This window comes from Vombatus ursinus, unplaced genomic scaffold, assembly GCF_900497805.2.
Source record: "Vombatus ursinus unplaced genomic scaffold, bare-nosed wombat genome assembly UNPS02014847.1, whole genome shotgun sequence".
NCBI lineage: Eukaryota > Metazoa > Chordata > Mammalia > Diprotodontia > Vombatidae > Vombatus > Vombatus ursinus.
In genome coordinates this window covers 2087671-2104741 of record NW_020954625.1, presented here as the reverse complement: position 1 = coordinate 2104741, position 17071 = coordinate 2087671, and the positions used below count along the sequence as shown (strand labels likewise).

Genomic DNA, 17071 nt, shown 5'->3' with positions numbered 1-17071 from the left:
TTGAAACATATGAATCTTTTCCCCTTTTAAAAAGTTTCTTTGAAGAATAGGTCTAATAGTGGTATTCCTAGGTTAAAAGATAAGCACAGTTGAGTGACTTTTAGGACATAGTTAGGAATTGCTTTCCAAAATTGCTCAACCAGTTCATAATTCTACCAGGACTATATTCTTGTGCCTATTTTCTTGCAGCCTCTCCAACATATATTATTTTCCTCTTTTGTAATATTTATGATTTGGAGCATTTTTTCAATTGATTATTGATAGATTAGATTTTTTTTTCCTCTTTGAAAGCTTCCTATTTAAACCATTTGGCCATTCATTTGTTGGGAAATGAAACTTAGTCTTATAAAATGTGAATGACTTACTTTTAATTTTGGTTATATGACCTTTATAAGAAAAAACTTTTTGCAGATTTTCCCCCATTTATTTCCTACAGGCTTTTTTCTCTTTCTTCACTTCCTCCTTTCCAGTTATCAACCACTTCCTGGATTTGGTTGGGGGAGGGAATGTGATTTTTAATTATTAATTTTTTTCTTTATCTCATTTAGTTAGTTCTTCCCCTTGTTACTTCTGTTTTCTACTCTTCATTAAATGATTAGTTCAAATCATCCTTCCTTTCTTTCCTTCTCTCCAAATTATTTTCTTTCCTTTTTTCTAAAAAGGATTTTTTCTACTTTTTTCTCTTCATTAATTCTCTGCTTATCATAGCTATTAATGTTGAACTTTTATTCCTTGATTCAGGGTCTATATTCTTACTTTTTCCTTCATTAATCTTATGTTCATCATGGATTTAAAGCTTCTAAAGTATCAAGTTTAACCTCCCTATTCTTATCAATTTGTTATTTTCTTTGTAGCTTTTTCTCCATCATTCCTTTTTATCAACTGATGAGTGAAAAAATGTAGGTAGAGGTGGTATACCATGGTAGAAAATAATAGTGTGGTGCAGTCCATGTTCTCCCTCCCTTTTGGGTGCCCGTTGCTCCAGGAGCTCAGATTTCTCATCTATTAGCCAGGATGTTTTCCATGGCGGCACAGCCCTCTTCCAGACAAAGTGGTGATATATATATATATATATATATACACACAATACACATCTCTTCCCTCATATACACATCTCTTCCCTCATGGGAGAACTTTCTAAAGGGACCCTCTGCCCCTTTTGGATTGAACCTCCCATTTCATCCTGTGGTTTCCAGTAGCCTTTTTTTTTGCCTCCTCTTCTGTTCCCTTGCAGCCCCTCTCCTTGTGAGGAAAATAGGAGTTACCGTCTCCTTTTCATTGTTGAATCATGACTTCCTTGTAGTACGTTACACTTTCCCTCCTCCCCTTGCCTCCTTTCCTCCTGTCTGCAGCTTTGACCCACAGAATGCTTTGAGTTGCTTTTAAGGGCTTGAGGTGTTAAGTCTGTGGAGCTTCAGTTTGTTTTCTCCATCTTTTTCTATTTCTTTAGATTCCACTTTTATCTTTTTGTACTTAAAAATCTCTTGGTGATACCTGTGTGTTTTCATTTTCTCCTATAGATCAGTCTTTGTGTTTCTCTTTTCTTAAAATAATGTCTAGAGATGGAGTGATTTATTTCATTACTTCTTTCTTCAAAGTTGTATTCGCTAACTTTTGTTTTATTTCTGGTGTTTGGAATCCAATGTTCTATTCAATTCTGTTTATTTTTTTTCAAGAATTCTTCAAATGTCTCTCTTTTATTGAAAGCCCATCTTTTTTGCAAGGTGTCTCATTTTGGGTTGCACCTTGAATAGAAGGAATACTGAGTACTAGTCTATCAAAGAGACTATAAAATTTTCTTAATACATATTAAAAAGCAAAAAAAAAATGGAATAAATAAAGAAATAAAGAATCCTGTGGAATCCCAGTAGAGCACAGAATAAACTGCCAGGTATCTTGCCAATCTGATCAAAAAGCCATAAAGGATGAAGCTGCTGCTATATATTCTCAAAGCTATCGATTATAGATAGTAGCCACAGAGAAGGAAGAAGAATAGCAGCTGAGGAATCTAGGAATTTATAGGAGAAAAAATCCAAGAAAGGAATCAATAATAAAATCTATGATCTCCACTTATCTATACACAAATCACAAAAATTTAGAGATTTAAAGAGAAAAACTAGGGATCCTGACACAGGGGGCAAATCTGAAGTCTTAGGTATTCCTGAGAATTGGTAGGATGGAAACCCATGGCTAGACTGTGACTCTGGATGAATATACCTTGTTCAAAAAAAAGATGATGAGGAAAAGGAGGAATGGGCAACATTGTATATTTAAAAGGTATATTCATTTGAGGAAATCTAGGAACCAGAAAGGGAGAGCAGAGTATTTGGGCGAAGATAAAAGAGGGAGAAACGAAAGTGATTCTGTTATTGGCATATACTATACACCATCTGCACATAAAAAGGAATCTGGTGAGAGGTTTGAGATATGGATCATGGACTCAGAAGAGAGACATGATATAGTAGTGACTAAGGAGTTCAGCTCCAGAGCTCTGCTGGAGCTCTCTGTCTTCCAGAAGCAGAGCCCCTGATCACTTGCCTTAATGATCATTTTAAACTTCCAAAAAGGTAGAAACCACCAAGTCAAAATTCTGTTTTGAATGATTCTCATTAATGAGGAGGAAGTTGTTGGGCTGGAAAAGATGGAAATCTTGGGGGAAAGCAACTTCCCTATCCTTGAGCCTTTTTTTTTTTTTTTTTTGAAGGCAATTGGGGTTAAGTGACTTGCCCAGAGTCACACAGCTAGTAAGTGTCAAGGGTTTGGTCTGAGGCTGGATTTGAACTCAGATCCTCTTGACTTCAGGGCTGGTGCTCTATCCACTGTGCCACCTAGCTGCCCCATCCTTGAGCTTTTGACAGAGGAAAGGAAAGTGTATTTCAGAGAGTGTAGACAAAAGATGGACGTGCTTTAGGGGAAGTCTGCCTGGCAGCATTGGAGATGCTCATGAAGGAAGTTCTGAAGACACAAGCGGAAAGAGGACCTTCTGGTGGGGATGAAAAACAGAATGTCTTAAGAGACAAAAGTAGATGCATAGGCAGTTTATATTTAAAAAAGAATGTACAGAAGATGGAAGCTAAGCCAGGGAACAGAAGAAGGAATACAAGAGCATGGCCTTGCACATAAAATAGTCTTAGGAGTGCTGACGCTCACAAGGACACAGAAAAGGGAAGGACCGCCAAAGAACGGAAGAAGGTGTGGGACCCTTGAACTGGGGGGTGGGACATCGCTTACTGACCACAGGGAAAAGGATTACTGTTGACTTCCTATTTTGTTTGTTTTCTTTGTGAAGGAGAATGACCTTTACGCTGGAAATTACAAGATGAAAATTACTGACACCCTTGATAAGAAAGGAAATAGTAAGTCACCTAGCTGAAAAGAATTACATCCTTGGGTCCTGAAATAACTGACCAACATGATTGCTGAATTATTCTCAATGATGTTTGAAAGATTATGGGAAGATCATGTAGGATAAAAAGATGATGCTGTCACAAGATAGGAGAAGGGAAAAATGTCCCAGTTTTCAAAAAGGGAAGAGAACTGCTTTCTAACCATAGATCTGTAAACCTGACATGAGAAAAATCCAGATTGGCTCGTTAAAGGGATGGTTGGTAAATACCTTGAAAGGGAAATCAGGATCCCAAACAGCCAGCATGGCCTCATCAAGAATAGGCCATGGCCGACTGACCCCCTTTATTGAAGAACTTCTCAACTAGTAGGTAAGAGAAATACCGTGGACAGAGCTTAGCTGTATTTTAGTAAGGCTTTGATTAATTATCTTGGAAGAAGAAGAAAACGAAGACAGCAATGACAGTCATACATTCAGATGGATTCAAAATTGATTGTCATAAAAACCCCTAAGTAGCTGAGCAGGATTAGAACTCAAGTCTTCCTGGTTCCAGGCCCGGTGTGATATCCACTACCATAATTGAGATGATTGGTAACTTTGGAGAGAGCAATTTAAGTGAATTGATGAGGTTAAAAGCCCAGTTGCTAGAGGCAGTGAAGTTAGTGAGGGGAAAGCAATTGGAAACGGCATCATGATAACAAAACAGCCAGGAGAACAAGCTACTTATGCTGTTAACACTGTTTTCCTGCTCTAGATCATTCAGAAGCTTTAAAAACATGGTTTTATCCATTTAACTGTTCAAATTCTACTTCACGAAAACTGATTGTTCATCACAACCACAAGAGTCTTACTTCCTTAGGATTCAGGATGTCGAGACCAGTTCATTTTCCAGACCTGCTTGAGGTCCCCTCACACAGCCAAGTGGCCTTTCAGTAAGTGGCTTGGTGAGTGCAGAACAAAACCAAAGGATATTCAGGGTCTCAGTGAGAATTGTCAGCAAGGCAAGAGACAGTTTTGAGCTAAAGAATTTCTTTCCTTTACAAATTGTTAGGCTTCCCATCTTTTCAGCCACCAATCTGTATTGGCTCAGACTCTGAATGTCATATTTCTCACTCCTTGTAACCACGTGAACTCGTGAAATGAGCATGGGATTTGAAGTCAGAGGATCTTGGAGTGAATCCCAGCTCAGCTTCTTACTGCTTGTGTGATGTGAGACATATCACTTCATATTTACAACCCAAGTTTGTTAATTGGCGAAGTGAGGATGCCAGACTGTGGGACCTGTGAGTTACCTACCATTTAAAATCTGTGATCTCATCTGATGACCAGACCATGTTCAGAAAGGGCCTTGATGATCTTCTAGTTTGATAGTGTTATTTTACAATGGATGATGAACCTAAAGCCCGGAGAAATTCCATTTCCTCAGTGTCACACAGCTATTTAGTGAGAAATCTTGTTCTTGACTTCTAGCCCTGTGTTCTTGGGCATTGAGTACATTTATAGTTGGCAGTCACTGAAGTACCCGGAGGAAGTATTTCTAATAGGCAACCAGTGTCATCCAAAGCCTGTGATTTCCTCTTAGTCTCACCAAGATCTATCTTTCTCGGGCCTGTTTCTATATTTCCCTAGTATCTGATAGCCATCCTGAGACCCACCATGGGGTGGGAGTAGTCTGTCCTTTGACTTTGGCAATTTTTCAAAAATCTTGAACTCCCTGTAAGATAATTTGCTACAATGTCTTATGTATATTATAGGAGAGTCAGTAAAAGTGGAGTGGTTAGAGGTTCAGCTTTAGAGTCAGGAATAGCTTCTTCCTTATACTTGCTGTGTCATAGTAGGTAAGGCTCTTAACTTCTTGGTGTTTCAGTCACTTTTCTAAGACTCTAAGTCAGGGGCTGGAGACCTGTGACCCTGAGGCCACACGTGGCCTTCTAGGTACTCAGGTGCAGCCCTTTGACTGAATCCAAACTTCACAGAACAAATCCCCTCAATAAAAGGTTCAGTAAGACTTGGACTCAGTCAGAAGGCCAAGGACCTAGAAGGCCATGTACGGCCTCAAAGCTGCAGGTTCCCCACCCTTGCTATAGACAGGTCAGTTAACATCATTGTAGGAAGTGCCTATCCCCAGGACTTCGTCTGTAGGGGCCCTCTGGGTCCCTCAGTTCTCTATCTGGAGATGGGCAGCAGGTTCCCTTAGGAGGCTTCTGAAGTTGTGATGGGTCATGGTGCTGAGCAGAGTTGGTGTTCTGGCGCTGCAAAAAGAGGGAGCAGACTTTTTCCTGGACCTCCCTCTGTCCTTAAAGAGGCGGCATACGTTCAGCCTCTGCGTAGGATGCCTTCAGTGCCTGATGGCTCTCTGTCATCTTTTCTCTTTCTGCTGCAGCTCAGGCCCCTTTACCCCTTCTGCTTCCTGCCCTCCTGCCACTGGTTTTTTTCTGTCCTGGGAGAGGATGAAGAAGCCAGCCCAATTGCTGAGGCTTCTCAACTCATCCTTTCATTTTCCTTTACAGATTGTCTAGGTTCTAGGGTCTTCCCCTCCCAGATTGATTTTTTTTTTTTTGATTAGGTAAAGAGACCGTTTTCTGTCTCATTTCTTATTTAGCCTTAATCACTAAATGGACCTTGCCTCAGTCAAATGAGACCTGTTAAAGACCTAAGCTTAAAAAAGCCAAAGTCTTCCACTGCATTCTGGGCCATTTCCAGTTGTCCTGGTCTGGCCACTGGACCCAGATGGCTCCAGAGGAGAAAGTGAGACTGGCGACTCTGTACAGGCCTTCCTCACTTAAATCCAGTTCACTTGCGTGTCATGGCATCACCTCTCAGATGTCACAGTCCTCTTGAGAACAACGGACAAACAACAACAGGTTCTTTTAAGAACTCTCCAGCATGACTCAGGTTCGTCTTTTAGTTCAAATATCTCAGTAGTCACAAATCACTCTCAAGGCTGAGGAAATTTTTGTCCCACTGAATTATAAAAACTCGAGCTTGCCAATTAGTTCTTAAACTCATAATACAAAAGAGCAATTCCTTATTGGCAAAGGATACTGTGCCAGGCACAAAAAAAGTTTTGAGAACCATGGTGTAGATTGATTGGGAGTGAATTTGTTGCTGATTACTGTTGTCTTGAAGAACTGAGCTTAGGAAATGGGGGGTCAGTTGCAAAATTGGCCATATTTTCAACATTAGAGATCACCAGGGCTAAAACCAAAAATGGGCTCTCCGAAAGAGACATGAGATGGGTTTGTAGTACAATAAAACTTCTCCCTGGACCTCAGTTTTTCTGTATGCAAAATGAGAAGATTGAGCTAAGTAATCTCTGAGGTCCCTTTCAGTTCCTCAGTGTAATTATTATCCTTAGAGAAAACTGGTATTTGTTTAAATCATTTTGCCTACAATTCATGTCTTCTAAATCTAGAAACTCTATAACAGAACCTGTATGAAGAGTTCTCTTCCACTAAAGTAAACCATGTTCTTATTCAGGCATTATTTTTATTCTTACTTAGACCTTACCTAGATTCCAGATTATAGATTGTGTGTGTGTGGTTTATATAAGAGGGGGGAAAAAATTACTACAGTAACAATATTAAAAAATACTAAAATCAGTAAGTTTTATTAATACCTCTTTTTTATATCCCATTCGTTTATAAACATGCCCCATCCTAACTTCCTCCCAGTAAGACTTACTTTGTCTCAAAGATTAAAAAAAAAAAGACTGTAAGCAAAACTGATAGTTCTATAACCATAATCTTCCTCTCTCCCTTGAAAGGGAGGGAGGGAGATACTTTTGTCATTTTTGTTCTCCAGGGCAAAGCTGAACAAGGTTCAGTTTAATTTTGTTATTTATTCTATTTACGTTGTCATTGTGTATATTGTTTTCCTGGTTCTTCACTTTGCATTGTGCTTGTCTTCGTTGGTGTGAATTCCTCATATTCCTCATTTCTTTCAGTGCAGTAGTAGTTAATTGTTCCCATGCTCCCTGCTCCCTTTAGACAGTTGCCAACTGATGGATGCTGGCTTAGTTTCCACAATTCTTTGCCACCAGGAAAAGTGTTTCTGTAGTTATTTTGATGTTTGTGTGCATATGTGCATATATGTGCATGTGTGAATGTGTGTATACATTAAGTTTTAGAGCAAAAGCCTTGACAAGCAGTGAGATCTTATGACATTATAATAAATGGTGAGACTATCTCATTTTCTATAGGAAATCTCAGGATGAATTTAGTTTATATCAAGCAGCTGTCCATTTTGGAAATGCTTTAAAAAGATGTGCTGGCAATTCCCAAGAGATCTAGTAATGCAATTATATTATTAAGTGCACTGATGTAAGTAGCTTTAGTCTTAACATATTCCTGTACTATAACTAAAAACTTTCACAAATATGGACAAGCATTTAGCCTTATGTTAAGTGGAACATCAGTGTCACTTATGGAAAGAAGATGATGGTAGAGTTTCACGTCTCTAATTCTGCTTGGTTCAGTTATATTTTTCTCAATTTTACTATTGATTTTTACTTAAATTATGATTTTTAAATGCCTAAATCCAATCCAGTAACACCAACAAATTTGGCATTAAATATCTATTTAAATTTAAAACTTAACTAATTTAAAGGCTATGTTATTTTAACTATATGTTGAAAACCTGTCTTATTGTTAAGTTTAGAGAGACATTTTGACAAGAATATTATACTCGGAGTGAGAATCCACATAGGTTCCCAAAGTGGGCAATACCACCCTCTGGGGGATGCTGGACTGCAGGGTGGGTAGTAGCCGCAGGTGCAACTGGGGGCGATGGAAGCATAAGGAAAGAAGAGAAGATAAGAAAATTTTGGAAAACCATTCTTACATGTTTCATCTGTTGTGTAACAAAGTTGAAGTTGTAGTGATTATATTATTTTCCAAATAAACATACAAAATGCAAATAATAACTCATCAGTGATCAAGTCCACCAGCAGGTCTTAACAAGCAAGTGTTGGCAGGTGAACATGTCACGCATTGTCAGGAAGTCCAGCATGCATCAGCAGCAATATGTGGGTGTAATGTTGTTTATAACACAGTACTTATACGGTTACATGACACAGTATTGTGTCATCAAAATTTCAATGCAGGAAAAAACCCACGAATTTACAATAAATTATTAAATTTAAGATGCATCATTTTAAAGAATATATATTTTATATTTTTTGAAGTGATGCAAATTTCAAAACAAAACAAAACAAAACCCTTTGAAGAAAGTAGATTTCCAGGGAGCGCTGAGTAATTTTTTTAAGGGGGTGTTAGACCCAATAAGTTTGGGAACCTCTGATCTACAGTCATAGATTTAGAGCTGGAAAGGCACCTCAAAGGTCATAAAATCCAGCTCCCTCATTTTATAGGTGAGGAAAGTGATCTTTAAAGAGTATGCACCTCTTTGTCCCTATGTGTATGTAAGCAGCCAAGCTGAGATTTGAGTTCTTCCAGTCTCTTTGTCCCTGCCTCACATTGGTTCTGTATCAAAGGTTTTATTCATCCTGCCTCTAGCTCTGTTACTGAACTGCTAAGATATATGGGGAATAGAGTGAGCCACACATGAGTGGGACACTGGTTGTGTGACCCTGGGCCAGGTATTGACTCTGTCTAAGCCTTGGTTTCCTCCTCTGTAAAATAAGGATGATGATAATAGGATTGTTGAGGGCTTATTGCAATAGCTCCTGTAAAGCTCTAGCAGACCGCTTTGTTTTCTCAGAAGAAGTTTCCTCCTTGATAAAATGGAGATAGTCATAGCCACATTGTGCGATGACTAACTTGGATAGACTTAGCTCTTCTCAGCAAGGCAAGGATGTAAGACATCTCCGAGGGTCTCATGGTGGAAAGTGCTATTCACATTCAGAGAGGCAAATGTGGAGTCTGAATCTAGATCAAAACATACTGTTTAGTCTTTTTTTTCTTCTGTTTTGTTTCTTCTTCTTTGTGGTTCCTCCTATTGGTTCTGATTCTTCTTTACGGTATGACTAATGTGAAAATATGTTTAATAAGAATGTATATGTAGAGCCTATGTCAGATTGTGTGCTGTCTTGGGGAGGGGGGGAGAGGAAGGATTGGGAGAAAATTGGCAACTCAGAAGCTGATGGAGGGAATGTTGAAAACTAAAAATAAATTAAAAGTTAAAAAAAAAAAAGAAGTTTCCTCCTTGATAGAATGAGGACAATTACAGCTGGAGTTTGTGACCCCAAGTCATTGGTGATCAGACTCTAGAAGATGGCACAGGGCAGGACAGATCTAAGGGACTTGTAATGCAGGAGCACTGTCTGTGCAAACGCACAACTCCTCTGTCCATTTGACACCCGAGTGGCATTGTTTACCATGACTTGCCACCCTCCCCTCATCTGCCAAACTCAGAGCCATAAATTACAGTGCTTGTTGTGCCTCATGCTACGCGGCTTCCTATTGCATCTGGCCTTTGTAAACATCCCCTGGGGGCATTCCCCCTGGGCTCCAGCCTGCCTGCCCAGGGGCCAGCCTCTGTCCGTGGTGCTCTTTCCTGCCTGAACTTGAAGCCCCCAGCTCTTTTCACATCTCAGTGCTAATGCTGCCTCCTCCAAGAAGTCTTTCCTGATTCCCATAGTTTAATGCTAACCCTTACCCTTCTTCCCCCAAAATCAACTACTTTATATTTACTTATCTGTTTATATTGAAGCAGCTACTCATATTAACATTTATCTAATACTTTTAAGATTTGCAAAGAACTTTATGTGTATTATCTCATTTGATCCTGACAGTACTGGGAGGGAAGTGCTGTTATTATCCCTGTTTCACAGGTGAGGAAATTGAAGCTGAGAGATTAATTTGTGCCTCTCACAGCTAGTGTCTGAAGCAGGATTTAAACTCAGGTTTTCCTGATTCCAAGTCCAGCATTGCAGATACAAAACCACCTAGGAGGAACTATTTCCTTTTTTGCCTCTTACCTCTTATACAGAGCACAGCCCCTGTGGATCATAGCAGGCTCAAGAAGTTCAGTGAAAGCTTATTGAGTTGAATTGCATTGTTTTCATTCTCCAGAGACTGTTTTATTAGATTATGTACAGCCTTGCTGTGTTACTGGAAGAATATTATTGTTGAAAATCCTTACCCTGCTCCTTTATTTTTACTTTGGTGTACAAAGTTGCATTTTTCCTCACTATTTAGCTTTTTCATGCCCACAAATCTAAACTAACTTCCTCTGACCCATAATTAGCATCCATTATTTGCATGTTTTATGAGCTCCTTACTGATTAGTAGTTTATTTAATACTTTTCATCTTTAAAAATTCTATTCCTTATGCCTGCTCCTTGTGTGGCTGTCTGGGAGGCCTCAGAGTGAGAAGTGAGATTTTCCGTTTTCAGCATCCATCTTTCCCTTATTCTCCAGGAAGAGAGCTTGACAAATGAAGTCCCCGTTAATGGATTGCTGCGGTGGCTCCTGTCATCAGTTGATGGACTGATGATGCCTCTCACCTGCTGGTCCAGGCAAGCTGGAGCCAAGCTGAGCAGTAGCTAAGGATATTGTCTCAGATTCTTCAAGGCTTTGGCATGTAGCCAGTGTAAACAAAAATACTGGAAAGTGTCTGAACAAGTTGCTGCTGCTGGGCCCTTTTAATTTAAAAAAAAAAAAGTTCTCCAAGTTAAATGACTCTTCTTGGGTGTGTTATTATTTTTTGCATATTGTGCCTCGCAGGGTACATAAAGTTATTCTGTACCTGAAGTATCTTGTAGAATTTTAACATACTTGCACATTTAATAACAATTTCTAAAAATGTCCTACCTTTGTGGGACAACATGAAAACATTTTTTCCATTTCTACCTTATGATTCTGACAGCAGTAATAGGGCTTTATTTTAATGTCATTCTTTCCAATTACAAGGTGCTTTCTCACTGTGACATTAGGTAAATGTCTTAATCGCTTTTTTACATATGAATAAACTGAAGCTCTGAAAGGTTCATGGACTTGCTCAGGATTGGAGGGTTAATATAAGTGACAGACTGGGAGTACTAGAACCTGAGGCTTCTCTCTTCATTTACTGGGCTTTTGTGAAACCATGCCACACTGCCTCTCTAAAGCACCCTGCAAACCGATGGACCCGAACGATGCTGCTGATCTCCTCCCCCGTATGTGTATGAAGAGCAGAGTGGTCAACTTTGTATCGTTTTAAAAACACTGATTTTACATGTGTAAAAAAACCACACCGATGGGATTAAGATTTAAAGAATCACATTGGTAGATGACAGTAGCCTTGTTGCAAACGATTTCTCATGACAAATCCCTGTTTTCTCCTAGGGCAAAGGAGTATGAGAGCTTAATGGAAGCAAAAAGCCCCAGCTCTGACTCACCTTATAAAGCAAAGTAAGTGTTTTATCGAGAAACTGGGTTAAGTACCTACATGTGACAACCATGCATCTAGATTTGTTGTTCAGTGCTTTGTAATTGTAGGCTTTACAGTTTTATCAGTCACGTTCCTCTTTTAATGAATCATTTCCCTGCAAAGTAAGTCCGTGTCAATTCTGCGTTAAGTCTAGTCAGGTGTTCTTAGTATATCAAGGAAGATGAAGATGTAGCCTTTCATGTGGGGTTCAGAGGTTTAAGTTTTATTGGAAAGTGATCATTCAGTTAAGAAGCCAACATTTTTTTCTATTCTATAAAGGAAAAATGATTCCACTAAAAATAAAAGTTCTCAATCCATTCCTGAGAGCATTAAGTAGTAATTGTAGTAGGAAGAATAATGAGCATGGTCGAGTCAAGAAAACTGAATTTCAGAGAGGGCTAGAGCCTGCTGCTCAGCCCCCTTTCCTAGAGTCTCCACCTCTCTAAGAGTCCTCCTTCGCTGGGCAGTGGGTGGGGTTGGGTGGGCCACCTGAGGGTGGCAGGGGCAGCTAACAGAGCTGCCTCTGCGGGCCTTGGAATGCTCCCAACCATGTGACTTCATGATGCAGCCAGGACTAGAGGGGCGAAGCTGCCCTCAGAGCACTGAATTTTTTTAAAAGGCTTTATTTCTGCATATGGCATAGAAGATGAGCTCTGTTGCCATGAACAATGCGCCCGATGTTCTATTGGCCATTAACCAGCTTCGGGATCTTGCAGGAGACCTGTTAAAATATGAGCCATTGTCCAGGATCAGGGATGTCTGCCAGGCTTTATTTTGTTTATGGACCACCCCAGTCTTCCATTTGTCCGCTCTGCTTTACTAGCTCTCTGCTACTTGGCAGAATGCCGTGCTAACAGAGAAGAGAGGAAAGGTGAACAGGGTACGATGTTGAGATTACAAAGACTGCTGCTCCAGGAGCAATGGAGGCCTTCAGTCCTCCACCAAGACTGATGCCCGCTGGGTCTTGGGAAGGAAAGCTGTTTGTTTGTTTGTTTGTTTTAAACTACACACAAGCTGCCCAAACAGTGTTTTTGCATATAAATAGCCTTGATGGGTCCTCAGGGGAAATCTTTGTGAAGAGGCCTTGTTAAAAATGAAAGGAGTTTACTTATGGCTGTTCAGAGATGTGTTGTAGGAATCCATTCAGATTTGAAAGCAGAGGCTTTGGCAACAGCAATAGCATCAGCCAGAGTTAGGAAAGCACACACAGCAAGTTGTGAAAACAGAAGAAGAAATGCTGGTCCCAATCCAAGATACTCCTGTAGAAGCAGAACAGGAAATAGACCTACCTGACTATCTGCCAGAGCGTGAGAGTGCTGGAAAGGACCCAGAGGGAGCACTGGGTGACGCCCAGAGGACGGACCCAGCCCCTCAGGCACAGCCACAACCTCTATCCCCCATCCTTGAATCTTGAGCCTGGGGCCCCAGGACGGGGTGGATCCGCAGAGGGCCCAATTTTCCTTTGCCTGATAAACTGTGAAGTGCAGTTTGCAATGAGTTATTGTGAGAAGTTTTTAGATTGCACAATTACACGTGCTGCATTTGACATCTCATTGGATATTTAACCTGTTAGGTGGCCTCAGAGGGGATTGCTTTGTTTGTGGAGGGGATTTCTTGGTTTTGTTTTCCTGTGTTTTATTGCCTTACTTTAAATCTGTCTATCTGCTATTAAAACAAAACCTTTGTGCATGTGCGGCTTTAAATTTTACTTCATATGAAACACATGATTAGGCAAATTCTCAACTCAAGTCTCAGGACTCTGTTTATCTTAAGTTTTATCTTAAGTTCTACCTGAATCATTAAATTTTTATTGGAGGGGGAGTGGTTAAGATTGGGGTGAAGAGAGTTCCTTATTTCTAATGAAGGATATTGGTTTGGGTACTCTTTACCAGGAAGCCAGAGGAAAATATACCTGTTTATTCTTTCCTTTTTTTCACCTCTTTTGTTTTTGCCAGTCATCTTTGCAGAAGCTTAATTTTCTGTAGCATTTTGTGTATTAGAATTTTGAGCACATTGATCCGCCAAATACATTTTAAATTACTTTGTTCTCCCTAAAACATTGGTGTTTTATATGATTATCAAAGAATTGAGTAGAAGAAACTGTGACTATGTTATGCTCCTTTCAAAGAATATTTATTTATTTATTTATTGGTGAGGCAGTCGGAGTTAAATGACTTGCCCAGAGTCACACAGCTAGTGAGTGTTGTGTCTGAGGTTGCATTTCAACTCAGGTACTCCTGACTCCAGGGCTGGTGCTCTATCCACTGCGCCACCTAGCTGCTCCTCAAAGAATATTTAACTGAGTGTGATGGCATACAGTTGACATTGACTGCTATTTAGTTAGACTCAAATCAGATCTGGAAAGTTCTAATTTGTTCAGGTGATGTCCATTGTAGTCTTGCCTTCAGCAGGAAATGGCTGATAGGCCTTAGTTTGTAATTGTACATTATCCCCAATAGCAAAAATCACAGGAGTTAAAGCTGATGGGAACTTGAGAAACGGCTCAATGGAATGAATGCCCATCATGCCCCAGTGCTCCTGCAGTACGTTCTGTACTTCAGCAACAACTACTTGGCGGGTGTCCACTCAGCAGATGTTTCCTTCTATCACCTCTTGAATTTCTCATGCACTCACATTAGTGGATATTCTACAGGGTAGGGCTGAGGGAGGGAAGGACCCAAACAGTTACCAGGTGTAGATAAAAGCAGCTTTTGTGGGAAAAGGTCTTGGCCCGTTAATCTTGTCTCATTGTATCCATATAATTTTGGCAAAGGTAAGACCAGTTTGGTTTTGTTTTTGTTTTTTAAATATGATCTAAGGCATGTACTTAACGTACCTCCTGAACTGTTTGGAAACTAAGGAGTGTGGCTCACGAACGTCAGTGCTGTCGAAGGGCTTGAAGATGCTGGTAGCATCTCTTTCTGGCAACATTTGCGTCTCTTACCTATTACTTGGAACTGCAGTGAACATTTAACTGGTCAGCCTTCTTCCTCGCCTTGACTCGCCTCTGACAATTAAAAACATTCAGGCTACCAGAGGAGAGCTGTCTTGAATTCATTCATTTGAATTGTGGCTTTCTAGAGGAGTGAGAGAAAGGCTTATTTGCAGGCCAGCTGTTTGTAGAAGGGTTTTTGTTTGTTTGTTTGTTTGTTTGTTTGTCGTTATTTGTTTTGTAAGTGTATCTAGTCTTTGATTCAGGTGGCACCCACAGACAGAAAATACAAACTTTAAGGAGTATATAATACAACTTGCTACCTAGAATGTTACAGGACCAGATGTGTTTTGTTTTGTTTTTTTAAACAATCATCCTTTCTGTAGCCATGAATGCAAAGTTTACTTTTCTGTATTCATAACTGTTTGCATTTTCTTTTGCATTACAAAGACATCTTGTTAAATAATGACATCCCTTTGATAGTAATGGTTTAGTACTAGTAGGTGTTAGGGTTTTGATGTTTGTGTGTTTAAATTCCAAGTATGCTTCTTTGTATTGCATTCTAAATATTTGTATATGCAGTTCTAAGTATTGCAGACCTTGTAGCTTTTAGTTAAAGCATCTGTAAAGCATTTCTTTCTTTTTTTTTTTTAATATGTTATAAAATAACAGAAAGTCATGTAACTAAAAGTGGAAAAAAAAAATTTGAGTCCTAGCTCTGATACATCTTTTCTCTTGAGCAAATCACTTAAACTTTCTAAGCTCAACTTCTCAACCTTTGTAAAATGAAGTTGATCTACTAGAATGATCTATTTCAGAGGGTTTTAACCAAGTCCTTTGTAAACTGTAAAGTTTTATAGAAAAATAAGGGTTTGGTTTTTTTTTTAGTTGTTCTTAGATGCATTTTAATGCTATTTACAAGCAGACCTAGGAAATGAACAGCCAGGGTCTTAGCTGTCAATGTATTGTAGATAGTTCCAAAGGTAGGGATAGCTTTGTAAAGTTTAAAAGACAGACAAAAACAAGGCTGAGTCTAAGCTAGGTGACGCTTAGAAATGAACGTGACAGCCACTTGTTTTAGGTGCCCTTGTAATGGCCCTGTAAAGAAACCCAGCAATAACAGTGTTCATCTATTTTGGTCAAATGCTTATAAAAAGCCTCTTTTAACTGGGTAGTGAAAGCAAGAAAGAGAAAGTAATTTATATGTAAACTGTATAGTTTTTGAGATTATATAATTATCTATAACTGATTTTTTAGCTGCTAGTTATTGCAATGTATTAGACACTGAATGATTTGTTAGCTATATAAGCTCAATCATTCCAGGATAAAACAATCTTTTAGACTGCTACATTAAAGTGTGATTTTTTTTCATTTGATATAAAAACTAAAGTCCAACTCCAGTAACTCATCAGATAATCAGATTGCTGCATGAAAGAACTTAATATTGAAGAAGTAAGACGCGAATACCAATAGCTTTCATATAAAGCTGTTCCCCTCTTAACCCCAGGAGTGTCGGGACCATGTGTGATCTACACTGTGCAGGGCCCAACATGGGCTCCTTCCAGAAGAGGTGCTGCTGGCATGCAGTGGATTGGGGTGCAGAGCTTGCCTTGAATTCCCAAGGCTAGCTGAGTGGAGCCACTGTGCTCCAAGATTCTTCCAGTCTGGAAAACCTTGGCTTGGAATCATCCAAGAGCTAGCCTAGCCTCATGATTCCTCCAGATCTGTACTCTTAGCATTCTCCTCAGCTTTTCACTCTCCCTCACCCCATGTATGCAGTCAGGTACCCATTCTTGTCATTTCTGCCTTGACATCATCTCTCACATCCAGCCCATTCCTTCCCCACACGGAGCTGTCATCTTAGCTCAGGACCTTGTTACCACTTGCCTAGCAAACACCAGCAGTTTCCAATCATTCCCACAGGTTCAGGTCTCTCCCCATTCCACTCCATCCTAAGCACTGCAACTGATGTAATTTTTCTTAAGTGCACATCTGATCAAAGGACTCACAGACTTGGTCAACTCCAATAACTTCCTGAGGCCTCTAGGACAAATATAAACTCCTCCATTTAGCTTGTAAAGCCCTGCACAACCTGGCCCTAGTCTGGTCCTTTTCGGCTTCTTTGGACCTGCATCATGCAATGTGGCCAGACTGGCCTGCTCATTCTCATCCTTCACTGCACTCATCTCCGTTTCCATCTCCATCTCCACTGCCACCTCCATCTCCATCTCCACCACCACCTTCATCTTCACCTCCACCTCCATCTCCACCAGCACCTTCATCTTCACCTCCACCACCACCTCCACCTCCACCTCCACCTCCATCTTCACCTCTACCTCCATCTCCACCCATCTTCACCTCCACCTCCATCTCCACCACCACCTCCATCTCCACTGCCACCTCCATCTTCACCTCCACCT

General features: G+C 40.1%; 1 protein-coding gene and 1 pseudogene across 4 annotated transcripts in view; both read left to right on the top strand.

Annotated features, from left to right (window-relative positions):
- The window catches only part of SCAPER (S-phase cyclin A associated protein in the ER), a 400073-nt gene that overhangs the window by 170995 nt on the left and 212007 nt on the right, over positions 1-17071 (top strand). For 3 of the 4 annotated variants that reach the window (XM_027840664.1, XM_027840665.1, XM_027840667.1), the window contains exon 22: positions 11635-11700. The exons of the other annotated variant lie outside the window; for it this stretch is intronic. In XM_027840664.1, the coding sequence (XP_027696465.1) occupies positions 11635-11700 (66 nt within the window). The remainder of the gene's footprint in view (positions 1-11634; positions 11701-17071) is intronic. 4 annotated transcript variants of the gene reach the window in all.
- LOC114026959 lies at positions 12366-13133 on the top strand (annotated as a pseudogene).